This window comes from Enoplosus armatus, chromosome 12 (genome assembly GCF_043641665.1).
Source record: "Enoplosus armatus isolate fEnoArm2 chromosome 12, fEnoArm2.hap1, whole genome shotgun sequence".
NCBI classification, from domain to species: domain Eukaryota; kingdom Metazoa; phylum Chordata; class Actinopteri; order Centrarchiformes; family Enoplosidae; genus Enoplosus; species Enoplosus armatus.
Window position 1 is genome coordinate 12,895,599 of NC_092191.1, and position 16,137 is coordinate 12,911,735.

At 41.1% G+C, this 16,137-nt stretch overlaps 1 protein-coding gene across 2 annotated transcripts; it reads right to left on the reverse strand.

Annotated features, from left to right (window-relative positions):
* Positions 1-631: 631 nt before the first annotated feature.
* On the reverse strand, positions 632-13,216 carry prom2 (prominin 2). Of its 2 annotated transcripts, XM_070916016.1 has the most exons (24): positions 13,121-13,216; positions 11,867-12,225; positions 10,236-10,300; positions 9,658-9,863; positions 9,355-9,475; positions 8,819-8,882; positions 8,616-8,705; positions 7,323-7,519; positions 6,497-6,571; positions 6,068-6,131; positions 5,789-5,945; positions 5,552-5,704; positions 5,316-5,439; positions 5,115-5,203; positions 4,763-4,847; positions 4,476-4,619; positions 4,313-4,381; positions 4,137-4,229; positions 3,964-4,017; positions 3,791-3,871; positions 2,189-2,257; positions 2,012-2,101; positions 1,694-1,806; positions 632-1,585 (listed from the first exon to the last, which is right to left on the reverse strand). In XM_070916016.1, the coding sequence occupies exons 2-24, from the start codon at positions 12,129-12,131 to the stop codon at positions 1,531-1,533; spliced, it is 2,523 nt and encodes an 840-aa protein (XP_070772117.1). In that variant the 5' UTR covers positions 12,132-12,225; positions 13,121-13,216; the 3' UTR covers positions 632-1,530. The 2 variants fall into 2 exon arrangements, with proteins under 2 accessions (XP_070772117.1, XP_070772118.1); XM_070916017.1 differs by lacking the exon at positions 4,313-4,381.
* Between the last annotated feature and the right edge of the window lie 2,921 nt (positions 13,217-16,137).

The window sequence follows — 16,137 nt, forward strand, 5'->3', positions numbered from 1 at the left end:
CTGAAACTTTGTGCTTTTAATAACCATACTGCTCCTGTTTTGTCTCCCATCATAGGACTATAAATGAGTCTATGGATTGTCAGCCTCATATTAAATTTGTGCTTTCCCCCAAAGGCTGTAATTTCATTCCTATGCTGATTGGCTGAAGGGTTGAATGCATCATTTATGCAAAAAAAAATGAAAAAAACTATGATCACAAAGACACACCATCTCTGTCTACCATAGTAAATCCGGATATATAAGCAGTAAGTATGTGTAATCTGTGTAAATATGCAGCTTATGTATGCAGTCGTGTGCTTCTGTTCACGCTTACAAGCAAACCACATAAGATAGCTGACATACCATGAAGTCAGAGTGCTGAGATCACAACTAAATAAGTGATAACATTAATTAATATTTATGTTATTGTCACACAGTAACTGTGGGACTGTAGGGAGACTGTTTGTTGTCATTGTAGTTTGTTAAACTTTCAGACAAGCTGTTCATGCATGGTCCAAAGAGATATACTGGGCTAAAATTGTGCACTGTGAAAAGCACTTTCATGGTTTTTGTGGAAAACAGATATTGATTGATCTCTGAGATTCCACTCATGTTACGGCTAAAAGGTAGAAAAATGCGCAGCAGACTGCAGTCGTTGATCAGTGACAATACTTTACTTACAGTAGTTTTCACAACGTCTGACAGAAATGTTCACAACCTTTTAAATCACATTGGGCAGACAATATAAAGTGCTGAAAGATAAAACGCAAAAGTAGTACAAAGTACAAAAAATATTCATTATCGAATATGAATCAGTCAAAATCAATATTTACAAAAACATGTTTGCAAAATGATAACAAAAAACTTGCAAACAGCAGTGATATTCAGTATATATGACATCGGTTATACCAGTCACATCTGTTGCACAAAAAATAAAAGTATTAATTTCATGATTCATACAAAAAACTGTACTTTGATTTCCAATATTAGTGCAAGTATAATTAAGAATTTAGTTAAAAGTGTTTCCATTGGAATCAGGTTGCCGAACCACAGTGATGGACAGACAGAGGCCGGCACGACACAAATGCCTGTTAGCACAGTAACACTGCTGCATTCTCTGAGAGCACTGCATCCCACATGACTATATATAAATTATAAATGTGACCAACGCTCAACAAAAATCATATTTACAGTTATGAAATATGAAGCCTATATTCTCAGAATCCAGCAGGTCAGTCCATACGTACAAAACATACAAAACATTCATCTAATACAATAAATGAAATAAATCTCTTTGAAATTTTATTTAAAATGATGAAAAAATCCCTGCACATTCCCTCACACCTGGTGTCTCCCTGAGATCAATGCAAAGATGCTGCATGTGCTCCATGAAATGTATTGTATGACCACTGCAGTCGCTGAATAAGTGGCTTTGCTTCTCCACCCTATGGTGCAAAGTAGGTTACCTGAATCCTCTCTTTTCAACAGTGTGACAATGTGCCACATCTGTGTGTTTATTTTGTCAAGCAATGCCACAGTTATGCCGCCCTCTCAGGTGAATTTCATCTGGGCCCGCGGGATTTGGTTCATGGTTATATGGTTATTGCTGGAAATAGAGACATTATCAGCGGTCAAAGGCAGGCCAGCACAGGTACATGTGAGGATAGGTGTCTAGTAGATGTCTGCTTGAAGTTTTCTTGTTTGTGCTACTTACTCATAGACATCAGAGTACTTCATTCTCCTGTAATACTTGGCTAGTTTGACAGAAAAGATGATGCTGGGGATGAAGAAGATCATGCACCAGCCCAGACTGAACCAGAACGCATTCTAGAGAGAGAGAGAGAGAGAGAGAGAGAGAGAGAGAGCATGGGTGAATACTATGCAGAGCTGATAAAAAGGAAAGTATTTATAACAGTTTGACAAAAGTAATTTCTCAAACTAGCTCCTTCTCTCTAGACAATTTGTCAGAAAGAAATCGATTAGTGATGACGATGTGCAGCTGCAGGTGGAGCTAACAACACCTCATCCTCACCAGAGACTCCACCAAGTGTGCGCAAAGGAGAATCTCAACAGAGTCCACGGCCTCAGCCACAGGCCCACAGCGGCCCACCTGCTGTGTGATCTGAGGGAGAATACACAGATCAGTAACAGTGAACTCATATGTGTACACAGACATGGTGAGTTAAAAGTGTAAAAATCTGAACAGTACCGTGAGGTTGGCCCAGTCAGCATAAACAGTGAAGTAACCCAGCTGACAGTCCAGAAACTTTCTGCTTTCCTAGGAGCGAGAGCGAGAGAAAGAGAGTAAATTCCACACATTTTCTCCCTGCTTTAGTGTGGAAGTCATGAGGAATCAGTGCCATCTCAACAACTGGAATTCTGGGTAAATCCTCTGAAGCGACCCATAAATAACTGAAATAGCATTATGATTAAGCGAGGCAAGGCAATTAGGAAAATGCGTTTACATAGCACGTTTCATGCACAGAGGAAATTCAAAGCACTTTACATAATGCATTAAAACCTTAAAGGATAAGACTGGTACTATTCTATAGTTTTCTTATTGTCAACGAATCCCATGAAAAGACCAAAACCAACAATTACTTTATCCAACAAACAAGTACTGTCTGTGCAGCAAAAGCCTGATACAGCTTATTCCTCTGTGCAATAGACCTCCATTACTGTCCAAAAACACATCCGCAAGCCACACTGTTGCATTAGGTGACGTGTATTACCTTGAACATGGGCACTGTACACGATATAGAGAGACTAACACAATTAGTTTTGGTCTCTTTGTGCGATTTGTTGAAAATATAGAACAACGGCAGCCTTTAAATAGAAGACGATTGATGATGATTAGGCAGGTCATGATGTGCAAAGTGGATAATTAAAGTGGATGCTTAAGTTTCAGTAAAAGACTGGATTTAAAGGTCATTAAAGTTTGTTGCAGCTCGGAGGTGCACAGTAGGTAAACGCTCCATGCTTAGTTTGGACCCTGAGGACGGTCAGCAAAACGCTACCAGATGACCTTTGACACCGAGAGGGTTCACATGGTGGAAGACAGTCAGAGATGTATTTGTACTTAAAACCCTATTCTAGGACACACTGGAAGCCGATGCAGACACTTAAGAAACTGTGTAATATGTTGAGATTTCTTTGTTTTTGTTAGGATTACATTGCATGAAATGGACATTTGCCTTTGGCATTCTGGCAACACAGAGTGAAACAGACAGTAAAGAGCAGCTAAGATACATAAAATACATTTTCAGTATTAAGTCTCTGTCTAGAATGGCAGAGGGCATAAATTACTTCTTGTACCAATTTTTCCTGGCTAGTGGGACATTGAGTCTCCTGCCAGATGGCAACAGCTGGAAGGGGGTCAGTGGTTATGGACCGGTTGTATAGGTTCTACAGTTATGTCCAGTGACATAAAATGTTATGTCCAACGGTTACCCTCCTGGATCAGCTTGTTCCTGTGTCCAACGGAGAGGTTTTCATACCAGGACACGATGTTATAGGTTGACCATGATCAGGCTGTGTTTGCTGGCATTGAAGCTCCTCACTTTGCTGAGGAGAGAGAGCTGCTGCCTTGCATTTTTGTAAATGTAGTCTACAATACGACTGGACACTAAATGTAATCTATGCCCTGTGGATGTGGAGCCTACAAGCACATTGTTTCAACTACAAGCAGCACACCCATACTAACTGAGCTCCTGAACTCCCCCTCTGGCTCAATGACTGACCGACCACAGGCATTAACAGACCACATGGAGCACTCTTTCTTCTAACTCATGTGACTCGCAGCTCTACTCACGGTCTTGACGATCTGTGTCGTATTTGTGTTGAGGAAGTCTTGTGCTGCTTCCACGTTGCTCAGCACCTCCCCCACTGTTCTCTGGAAGGGAGGAGAGAATGAACCACAGAGAGAAAGAGGGATGTAATGATCGTTATTCCTGGCAAGTTCCAGGTGTTAGTCAGCGTACTCACATTGATTTTTTCTGCAATGGATCGAAGGCTCTCGATGTTCGAGTTGAGGTTTTCCTGAGGGCAAAAGCAGTAGATGTCTATGTTTAAATTCAGATGGATGGCCAACGTGGGAATAAAGGAGAACGCGAATGAGATTAGGAGAGATGGCAAACAAGATAGGGCAAGCTGCTCACCAGTTGTGGGATGATGGTTGTTTCTATGTCGATCTGGATCTGCCTCAGGTCCCTGGCCTCATTCTGGAGCTCCTTTTGGATATTGTTTATTGTCTTGTTGGTTGGCAACAGAAAGAAATGTATTCAGTTAACAATCATGTGACATGTTCATAGTTCATTAATGTCTCGTGACTCACTTGAAGGGCAGCGAGCTCATCAAGTTTATCCGCTGTTGTATTCAGATTGATTTGGGAAATGTTGTTCATCTGAGAGAGACAAGGAAGCAACACTGGATCACAAGTATATGATACACAGGGATACATGTAATGACATGAATGAAAAAAAGACAGTAATGCCTACCTGCTGTGTGATAGCAGCGGAGTCCAAATCTTTAGCCTTGGTGGAGAAGCTGCTGAGTTGGTTTTTAACTTCAGGGCTCAGGAGAGTGACGGTGGACAGAGTGATGTCCGTATTCTCAAAGTACTGCTGGATCAGCTCTGTGTACTGTGTGTGAGACCGACAGAGAGAAGGAAATAAACATTAGAAATGATAATATAGGTTTGGTTAGACAAAGGCACAGAATTTCAACATAAAATTAAGTTAGGTTTGAACATTATTTAATTGACAAGGACTGTAAGGAAACTCACTTCAGATACATTGAGCAGGCCTTCAAGGTTTATGAGCTCATACATGTGGAGTGTCGTCCACAGAGGCTGGTTTTCCTCACAGTCTCTGTAAACATTAACATCAAGTCAAACTTATTTGTACAGCCCTTAATCACAATCACAAATGTAAAGTGCAAGTTTATGAATCCTGCATACCTTAGGCCCACAAAGAGAAAAGGAAGAAGGGATAATGCAAAAACCTAATATTTTCTGGGATGGACAGGTGTGTGATGGATGCCATTAGAGAGCAAATGAAACTAAACTACATGGAGACAAGCCTGTGTGTGTGTATGCACACATGTTCCTGTGTGAGAGGTGAAGTGGCATCACATACCTATAGATATCAGAGATATTGATGTTGGTTTTCAATCCCAAAGCTGGACCTATCTCCAACCCTGGAATTAAACCTGGAGTATCAATCAACTGCGAAGAGAAGAGGCAATAATATTAACACAAAGATATTTAACACAGCATCTTTGTATGTCTGATGAATGTAAATACAGGTCTGCGCAGGTGTATGTTTTTGTATCGCTACGTTTAGCAGTTGTCCGTTGTTCCAGGGCTGACACAGCAGAGTGTAAACGTTCCCGCCCAGCAGAAACAGCAGCAGCACCACAATCATGAACAGCCAGGAGAACAGGAAGCTGAAACCGGCACCCCTGCAACCACATCCAGGTCAGAGGTCAAAGACAGTTTGAACAGTTTGATGTTTCCTCTTTGGATAAGAGCATCAGTTATGTGACTAAAAATTCAACTGATAGTACAACCCACATCATGAGGAAGGTGCCTCCACAATCCGCCGTGCAAGAGCGCTTTGTGGGGTCTGCTTTGGGTGAAAGACCCACAGGGCCCAACACAAGACCCAGGATGTTACACACCACCACCAGGAGGACCACACAGCACAGGACCACACACACTCCCCATCTGGAGAAGTAAACACACACATGATTACTGATTTTAGACCTTTTCTTGCATTGATCATGCGTGTTGCAGATCCAGGTGTTTTACCTAATATGCTCGGCTCTCTCGACCTCTGGTGTGACCTTGCCTATTTCTCTCTGCGCCTGGTCCACAGTCCCCGACAGGTTGGTCAGACCAGATAAAGGGATGTCACTGGTAACCTGGGAGATCTGTGTTTTTATGTCACCCAACAGCTGCTTGCTGCCTAAAAAACACACAAACACATATACCTGTTTTGAAAATTCAACTAAATAAGTTCATTCAGAATCTAAAATTTGAAAGAGAAGAGAAGGCCTAAAGTTTGTGACAGTAAATGTTCTCACTCACTTTGAACTACATCCTTGGTGTTATTGGTCACCCTCTGGGGGATGCTGTCAAAAAAGTCCTCCACCTGAAATGAAGACAAGCAGTGTATTCACTTTCATGATATCATATGAAATATCGTAAATAGTTTCTTAAATATAGTGTTTGTGTCTACATTTGAATTTTCCCTTTCTTTCTCAAGCTCTTTTCTAGCGTGGCTGCAGTTAGCCACTGATTTATCTCTGATTACACACATTAACTTCACCTCAAAGTGTGCTGCTAAACAAAACAGCCCATAGTACAAAACCACGCTTCACTTTTTATTACATTATCTTTGGTTAAAACTTGCTCACAGGCCTGTCCACTTATTCAGATGTGTTTACCAAAGCAGGCATTATATCAACAAGATGTAATAAATTATTAGCATGTTTTTGTCTGTCAAAGGTCACTGACCTCCTTGATTTGGGATTTGAGATTAGTTTCGATGACTGAATCGACTGCAAACTGGAACTCATTCAAGCCAGGAATCTGTGGAGAAGAACCAGAGACGCACACGTGTAACCATTGGGACCTGCCATCGCATGCGATTACATGTTGTACTATAAGTGAACAGAAGGGGGCAGCAGAATTCAGCAAAACAAGCACTCATACGTTTTCATTCATGATACCAAAGAGCCACAGGGCCGCAATTACATGATTTGATACCAAAGAAGAATGAATGGTATCTCTACATTTTGTTAATGTCTTATTCTTGTTGTCATGATGAAGATTATATATTATACAGTACATTCACTTACTGATGAGGTGAGGTGAGGAGAGGAGAGGAGAGGAGGCGAGGGAAGAGAAAAGGAGAGGAGAGGTGAGGTGAGGAGAGGAGAGAAGAGGAGGAGAGGAGAGGAGTATGTATGTGTCAGAGTTAGAGAAGTGTAGGAGGAATAGAGAAGAACAGATGGGAGGAGGACAAATCAGCTGTTCAGACAAAGCCAAAAATGAAGAGCTATAATCATGTGTCACACTGTCTCAGCCTGCGTCAGAGGTAGTTTGATTGCATAAATGATTCTTCCTGTTGCTTCATGCAAACATCTTGTCAAACCCAGTAACAGGTCTGATTCTTAGTCTGAACGGTCAAACCTAACTCACTCTTTTGCATGAAATAAATGAGCTGAAAGGATGTACTGCCTTTGTGGTTCAGCCATTCAAGGCTTTAATCCATCCATTCACGAAGAAAACACGAGAATATCCCGTTCTCCATACTAGGTTACACAGAATGAGTACTTACAGTGATGGAGGTATCCAGTGTTAGTTTCTGGAGCTCAGGCTTCAGGTTGGTACAGCCAGTGCAGTTTGGTTTGGATAAAGTCTGATTGATGTGATTTTTAACAGCAGTGACATTGTCCTGGAGGCGGTCCACGCTGGACTGCAGCTCGGCCAAAGATGAGTTCAGCTTGTTCAGTGTAACGTTGGTGTTTACGATCTCTGCTCGTACAAATGAAAACACACAAGCATTAGTCAGTGTATGTGCATGTTTAAAAAATGATTTAAATGATAGAAAAGAAAGACATTCATCTATGACCTTTTTGTTGCTACCAGGTTTTGAATTTAAAAGCAATTTTAAAGAGCTGAAATGAATGGAAGTTCTGAAAAAAGTGAGCACTATGAGAGGACGAAAAACAGGAAATTGATTTTTAAGGGAGATATTTTCCAGCTGCTTTTAGTAAAGCATCAAATATTTTCCATATTGCTCTACTAAGCCTGCTTTGTGTTGCTCTAAGAGTGGACGTGCAGTGTTAACAAATGTGTGTAAATGATGTTTCAGCACTTAATTTTTCATCTTGGAAGAGGCGGAATTAATCCAATGGATTAACACTTTTCATGAATTTATTCATGTGCAGCTATCAAAAAACATGCAGAAACTATTCTAGCCTGGCAGTTTATTCTTAAACTAAATATGTATATTGAAAAATATGTAAAGGTTTTAGTATTATTTTACTCATTATCCATTAAGTCTCCCAGATTTCAATGAGATCCAAGATGGGTTTTTAGTTTGTGGAAGAATTTTGAGACAACATGTACTTGGGCACAGAAGATGCACGTATAACACTCTGTATTATAGGAAACTATCTAAGCGTTTACAGGATTACTGTAGAAGCAAAAAATGTGATCAGGACATCTCTGACTGAGCTCCAACAAAACATGTAAATAACAATCACTCCAAACAGAGGCTGAAAACTGTCTGCTTGGTCCCCTGGGCTTGTGCCCAGTAGGTCCAGCCAGTAATCAGTGGGGACTGGTATAATTATTTGTGTACTTGTATGTTTCTATATGTCTTTTCTCTTCTCTCCTTTTTTGTTATGCAATAAAAATAAAATAAAAACAGTTACAGTTACAGAAAAGAAACCTGTCAGTACATTAAAGACTTAATTCAAGACGTAAGAAGTGAAATGCAGTGAAACTGCACAGTGCACTTATGAGCAGGCCCCTGCCTATGTGATTACTGATCTCCTTTCAAATATGCACACAAGCATTTACATGCTCAGACTGAAACAGGACAGAGCATGCAGCTACATCACACCTTGGTCCAGAAGACTAACTGAGCGCAGCGCTGGGTTCAGGGTTCCTCTGAATCGTTCCTGGATCTCTGTTCCCAACTGAGGTCCAATGGCTGATTCGTACAGACAAATAAGCGTGAGAGATAAAAACAGAAACTGTATCGCTGCAGTTATAGTGAACAAAAGTGGTTCCTCTATTTTTACAGTAATAGTTCCCTGTTCTTACCATCTAGGTTTCTGGTAACCTCCTGCACAGTTTTGTAGCTCTCATTCACCACATAGTCGACTTGCTGGAGATAGGCAGAGGAAAAACAAACTATTTCAAAGTGTGCACATAAGATATGGCTTGAAATACAACATATAGTATATCAGGGACTGATTACACGAGCTAATCGTATATTACAGCTTTTGCAAATGAAGAAGAAGTAACAGAACACGACCCTATCTTTCCCTCCAACCTTTTCCCGCTCTCTCGTATCTTGCAATAAGTGTATTGACACTGCAGAGTACAGAGCTGGTCATTAATCAGTGGACTGACAGGAAAATAGGGGGTCTGTTTGCATCTCACACAAAAGCTGTCGACTCGCAGCACATTGATGGCAGGGGTACAGGACTTAATGTGACTAATCCTAAACAGACACTAACAAGATTATTCATTGTTTTAACAACGTAACTGTTTATGAATAAAGATCAAGCAATTAGCCAAGCAGTATTGATGAGTGTGTATTTCCACGCTCACACCAGGCAGAGGTTTTCTCTCACCTGAGGCACAGCAGTGAGGAAGGTGTGGATGTTGCCTATTGTTCTGTTGAGCTCCACTGGACCCTGGTCCACATTCACGTTGAAGGCTTCGTTACTTCTAAACATGCAGATGTTCCCAGCACTACAAACAATCACACACACACGATTAAAATTGTGTCATGAACATAATGTCGATCCAAGGGACATGCACACAGGCAGTGAGGCGTGCACATTCAAGCTGTCTTTCTTCTATGCTAATTTCAGATAACATGTCATTAGGCAAAACGCACATAAGAGCACACGCACACACAAATACACACTCACAGTATAATGACTGTGGTGACGAATGCACTCCAGTAGAGAGTTCTTCTGCGACAGTGAATGGAGGATGTCTGCTTCTGGTACATCTTCCCACCACAGTTGCCACAGCAGCGACAGCACGCCAGGAAGAAACCAACTATGGGCATCAGGACAATGTACAGGACACCGATGGCTGCACACACCAGGAAACCCACTTGATACCACAGGGCCTGAACACAAAACACAAACATGCATACAGACAAATGACATGTATTATAACTAAAAAGGCACGAATATCAATTTCAAGACCAAGATGGCAGCACAGCGGCCGGCCTTTGTGGTCAGCCATGACGTCAAACACAGTGATTACTGATTTGAACTCGTTTTACTTTACTGTGGTGACAGTCTACAATCAGAGTGGATGAAAGAGGCTTAGTAACTTCAGTCGACTGAGATACTTACACACAAGGCTGCTTTAACATGAAACATTCTCAGATTACAAGCTCGAGGTGGTCTGAGGAGGGTGTGTCTGTTTTTGTTCCCACATATAGAAGTTCATACCAGCATCCTAGAATATGTAAAACTCATGTACATTCACTTACTTCTTTGATGATGTCTTGATTTGACTGCATTTGGTCAATTTCACGGACTATTTCCAGGATCAGGTCTAGAAAAGAAATAGGGGAGGAAAAAGGCTTTTTGTGGCTCTGTGTTTTTAAATATGTTCAGAAGACACACACAGAAACAGTCATTTCTATTCTACGCTGCCAGTCTCTGCCCCGCTTGTCCATGTACAAAAGCCTGGCCATGGGGACAATGTGTCCCTTGCTCCGTACAAACATTTTAATCTCTCTCATTGTAGACATGGAAATCTGACACCTCCATTTTGTGGTTACTAGGAAACCAGGACAGCTTTAAGGAGGGATTCGATGTTTACACAAACAAAACAAATACAATGCAAAGCCTGGCATTTATGGTCCCACTGAATCCTGCTATATAAAACGCAGATGCAGGTATCTAAGAAGACATGTGTTCTTCACAAAAGCTATTTGTGTCGTTCTCACCATCTGTCCGACATCAGATCGCAGCCTGCTATAAATGCCCCAGAAATGTGCATCTTACCTCATTGCTTTGCATTACCATTTATTTTAAACTGTTGTTTTTTACTTTAAAATACTGTACTTTTAATATTAATCTTGGTTGGAGTCTCTATGAATTACAGTGAGGTGTGAACAAATATTACATGAAACTGAGCTGCTTGAGTGTTTGCTGACAATTATCAGGTTTCCATTATATCAGCATTAGACTTTTAAAAAAGTCTAAAAAGTTAAATTCTTCACAAATCAGTAATGAGTCATTAAAATGCATAAATTCATTTCGGGTTGCCGGATTACGAATCTACATTTGAGTGAAAGATCTGTTTGGTGTATATCCTGTTTTGTCTTTCTAGCTATTAATTAAGAAGGCCGCTGAGTAAAAAACATTTATATACTAACTAACATTTATAGCTTCAGGCTTCGTGGCTTATTGTGAAGCTGAAACCCACAGTTTACAATAAGCCATTTTATCATAGAGCGATAGCAGACAGCGTGTTCAAACAACTGTTGACACCTACTGGTTAACACAGAAGGAAACACAAGTCTGTTAATGTGTCATTAAGTGTAACAATATCAACATTCAATCCACCATATCCAACATGATCACATGATGACTAAGATGACTTTGAACTGATCGAAAGGTTGTGCAGCATATTTTAGTGTCCATTTGTTTCCTTTGTTGAAATCAATACCTAGCAGAAAATAATATTCAAAACAGAGAAGGATTTATGGAGCAATTACAACACGACAGAAGGACAGACAAAAGACCACTGTCGCAACACAAGTCTGAGTCACACGAAACATCAGAGGAGGACAGAAAGGTTAAAGATTGACAGGGTGAAATACAAGAATTTCCATTAACTTACTGATTGACCAATCCCGTCATCTTTTTCTATGGGGATTATTAGCTTTAGAGCAGAAGTGGAGGTTAAAACTAACCCTTTGTTTGAAATTGTACCCAGCGCAGAGCGAGAAAGCCAAAGGATTTTAATGTGATTTAAATTGCACCTGGTTGCTCTGTGAGCTACATCCTGGACAAACAGAAGCTGTGAGTGAGTAGACAGGGTCCTACACGTCAGAACATGGCAGCAGAGATTCAGGATGTTTGATTAGTGAGCAATGCTGATGACACTGACCTTTAGGAAAGGGGTTAGGCTGGACTGAGTAGAGGAAAGACTGGACCAGAGCTGCCATGAAGCCCACACTGGTGTCCTCCTCTGCTGTGCTCTGATACTTGGGCTGGCTGAGGTTTTGTGGGGCCGCAGCTGCTAGACAGGCGGTCTGTGAAGGGACAGACTGGGCCAGGCTGAGCCCCAGCAGCAGCAACACTCCTACTCCGACCCTGAACGCTCCAGCGCTGCCCTGCCACCTCAAACCGCTCACACTCTCACATAACCCCATGTCTGCAGGTGAGATGGGTGGGGGGAAAGACTTGGCCGGACAAAACGGGTTTATAGAGTGATCATCTCATGGCCCAAGATCTGTCTCGATGCGTCTGGAAACAAGACAAAAAGACTGAATACAATGACACACTCATACAAGGGAGGAGAATTAGAGAAAGGAGAAGAAACCCACAAGCTGAGTCACAGAGAAAGAGGTTGCAGCGCAGTTTGTTACAAAATGGCAAAGAAAAAAATGCAGCAATGGCATTTGGTAAATTGGAAATATAAATGTTAGCCAATGCCCTTTAAGCTTCTCTTTTATGCTTTTACTACTAAACCATAGACTTTCTGTCATGTAGCACAGGACGCACTGACATTTAAGAGTTATAGGAAATGATGTGACACATGACAGATTATTACAACCTGTCTGGCTGTGGTAGAGCTGTGTTTATAGTGTAAACACACAGAAAAGCTGCAGCCGCCTCTGATACCTGCATCACCTCTGTTTATCAAAACCCAGGCTCTCAGAATAGCAATACAGTAAAACATTTATCAGAACAAGTGGAAAAACATCTTTTGCCTGCATGAAACTCCAGAACAACATTTTAATATCAGTTTTTTCTCAAAGCACACTTATCAGCTATATGTTTTTTGTAGGTGTAGCTCTCTTAAGCAAATAACTTCACAAGGGTAAGGCCCTAAAGTAACTGAACACATACTTCCTCTTATAGTCAAAGCAAACTGTTGAAATCAGAAATCAAAATGGTCTATCTGAGTTTATTATTACATAACATGATCACTTTAACCTAACACACAGCAGCCTGAGGATATTTATTGTGCATACTGGAGCTCTGTGCAGCGTCTCCAAGTGGCACTTGTCGAGGTAAGGGTGTGATTGAGAGGTAAGTTCAAAGGGAAAAGAGGACAGGTAAGGATAGAATAGAAATGTAGAGGAAAGACACAGGAGCGCAGAGTGAGCGTTAAGCTGTTTTCTTTCAGTCAACTCACCTTCCTCGGCCGTACAGTGAAGGACAGTTGCGCTGCTCTGATCTCCTGTAATTCAGTAAGGGATGTGTGACTCTTACAGTCCTGCAGAAACCTGATATGCTCTGCTCCGGCTGTAAAGTTGAGGCAGGCTGTGTGCTCGCCGGGAGAGCACAGGCACTAAGAAGAGAGGGAGGGAGAGAAAGGACTGGAGGAGGGAGAAAGGGAGGGTCCTACAGAGGAAAAACAGGGAGAGAGCAAGGGAGTGACGTGGGAAAGGGGAGAGTGGTGGGAAGGAAGCAAATAATTGGCAGGGTTACCTTCAAACAAAAGGAATTTTTCACACTTTCCTGGATTGTGGAGTGTGTCATGGGGAAACGAGAGGGCTGTCAAGCCTAACGTGCCAGTTACAATGATACAGGTGGTAGTTTTAATTGTTTACTTCATGGAGTGGGGAAAACAAGGAGGAGCAACATGCATTTCAAGTTCAAATCAGTAACCACAATCTACTATTTATTCTAATAAAAGGTTGCTGTTGTTTTTGCTGGGTAAAAAAAAAGTGTAATCTTCGGTCCACATCTGTAATGGTGCAGTGTCCAAACAAGCAACAACACAGCCCAAATATGCAGGACAAGATAGCTGGGAAAGATTCACTTGGGGAAGGGTGTTTTGAGAACACACATCTAAATGTTGCCAGGAATTCCTCAGAAATATTTCAGCAGACATTATTGGCTGTGGCTAAGAAATTCTATTTTCCCCATGTTATTACCACTGTCAAAAAGAAAGATTTACAGTATAACTCTGCAGCTGAGCAAGCCAAGGCAAGAATAAAATCATTCTTCTACAGACTGAACTACACCTCGTATTAAACTATTTTCAGGAGAAGAAGGACCACACCACGACGAGATGGAGTGCTATTACTTACCTTTAATCTGCAGAGGGAGAGAAGACACTGTGACAGCTATTCTCATTCTTTCCATCACTGTTTTTGAATCCTAGTTTGTGAACTTGGTCCACAATGTGCATGGCATTGTGATACTGCCCGCTCTGTGTAACTCCTCTATTACAGGGATGAGAGAAAATATATTTGCATGAAAAGGAACATGATTGTACAATAGGCATGAATCTGATTTCCCTTTCTAAACTCTAATGCAAATGAAGCTGAAGGAGTTGTATAGTTGTCTTTCCCCTTTTGAGGTGCTTATCACTTGCTGATCACTCCTCCCTGGTTCACCTCAGCCCAAAGTCATCAATTACAGGCTGATCCTTTAATCTGCTACCAGGAGGGCACTTGCCAAGTGGCTTTAGCATGTGAAGACTTCTCAAGGCCTCACAGTACTTTCACTCAGTGATCATCCTCAATGATCCCGTGTTCCTGAAACAAGTGTTCACGAGTGTGAAGCCAGTGAGGGATCATGCCCTTATCGCAACACTATCAACTCCTACTGGTTGGTCTGTTAGTGTTGCGATAAGGACATGATCCCTCACTGGCTTCCCACCTATGAACATATTTGTGATTTATAGAAGCACCATCACCAGGGATTGAAGTCGAGTCTCTGACTGATTTTTTCACCATTAATTCTGGCTGAATTGATACAAAATTGTACTGTACACTAACAGAAACTGTCTTCATGATGACTGTGAGATGTGGTTGAAAGTTCTCAAAAAGCTAATAAGTGTACCTTAAATATCACATGATTTTGTCACACATACTGATCATAATGTCAAGAATGAGCTTCCTTGCTCAAACACCAGGGACTTCATTGTACCTTTTGTTCAAAGGGTACACATTTGAAGCTCATCATGTGCCTGTTAAAAATGTACTTTTTATGTTCCACTTCAAACTTTGTTTCAATAAGAGAAGGAAACTGTACTGGGCACAGCTCTTGTGTCCATTTTACAAGCCAGGAAAAACTTGTATTGACTTTTTATGTTTTCCTCCCTTCATTTCCTTTGCCAAAGCATACTTCAGTAATTGTTTTCCCATGATTTTGAAGTCTTTTTTGTGTGGTTGTATTTTTCTATTCAGAATCATCACAGCTGAGTCCAATAAAGACAACAGAGTTTTTCAGTGAAAATTCATCTTTATTGATACCATACATGAATTATCAGACAGAAACCTGGCAAAAAATATAGATATAAAATCACCCCTATGGTGAGGTGCTACAGGAGCCAGCTATGGGTGCATTTCTGCCTCACATATCACAAACCCTTATTCCCTAAATTACGTCAACTTAGGAAACACAGGGTGTTGAAAAGTTGCCCCTAGATTCAATTTGGTGTCGGCCTGCTGAATTGATACACCACAAAAGTAGACTAGGGGTGCTAGAGACAATGAATAAGGGTTTAAACACAAACAGCCTGCAGCTCAGTGTGGTCATTTCTGCCAGATATTATGATGGAGGAATTTCTGACTGCCTGCTCAGTCTGTCCTGGTGCTCTGAGAGACCCCTGCTGGGAGAGTCAGCAAATTACTATCCAATAGCTGTCAGCTGGGATCTGGGTGATGCAGAATATGCACGCAAACAGGAAACCCTGACACAGAAGCCTAAGGTCAAGCCCAGAATAAGATGTAACATCAATGGTCAGCATGTTACGCCATCAATGAAATATCGACTTTTTCACTCATCAGTTATAGATTTGAAACATTTCTGAAAAACATCCATCAAATATATTACAAAACCAGAAAAATCATGATTGAATGTTTTAGTAAATTTGATTAAATTTCACTATGGTTGCACCATTGTGGCACATTTCCAGCATTTGAGGATACTTCATCAGAGGATAACTCACCATAAAATAGAAAAACAGATGACTTAACGTTTTATCTAAATGTGGTTATTTATTGGTTTTCAGATAGACCAGGAACCTACAACAATGGAAAATGGCTATTAAATATGTCTTTAATGTGAACATACTGAACCATTGTAATAAACAGGCCAGAGTAAACTGGGAGCTGCATGTCAAAAAAATAATGAATGACCTCTATTAGCATTAACTGACTCAGCAGCCCCGCAAACTCCCCCATATATCATCATGAG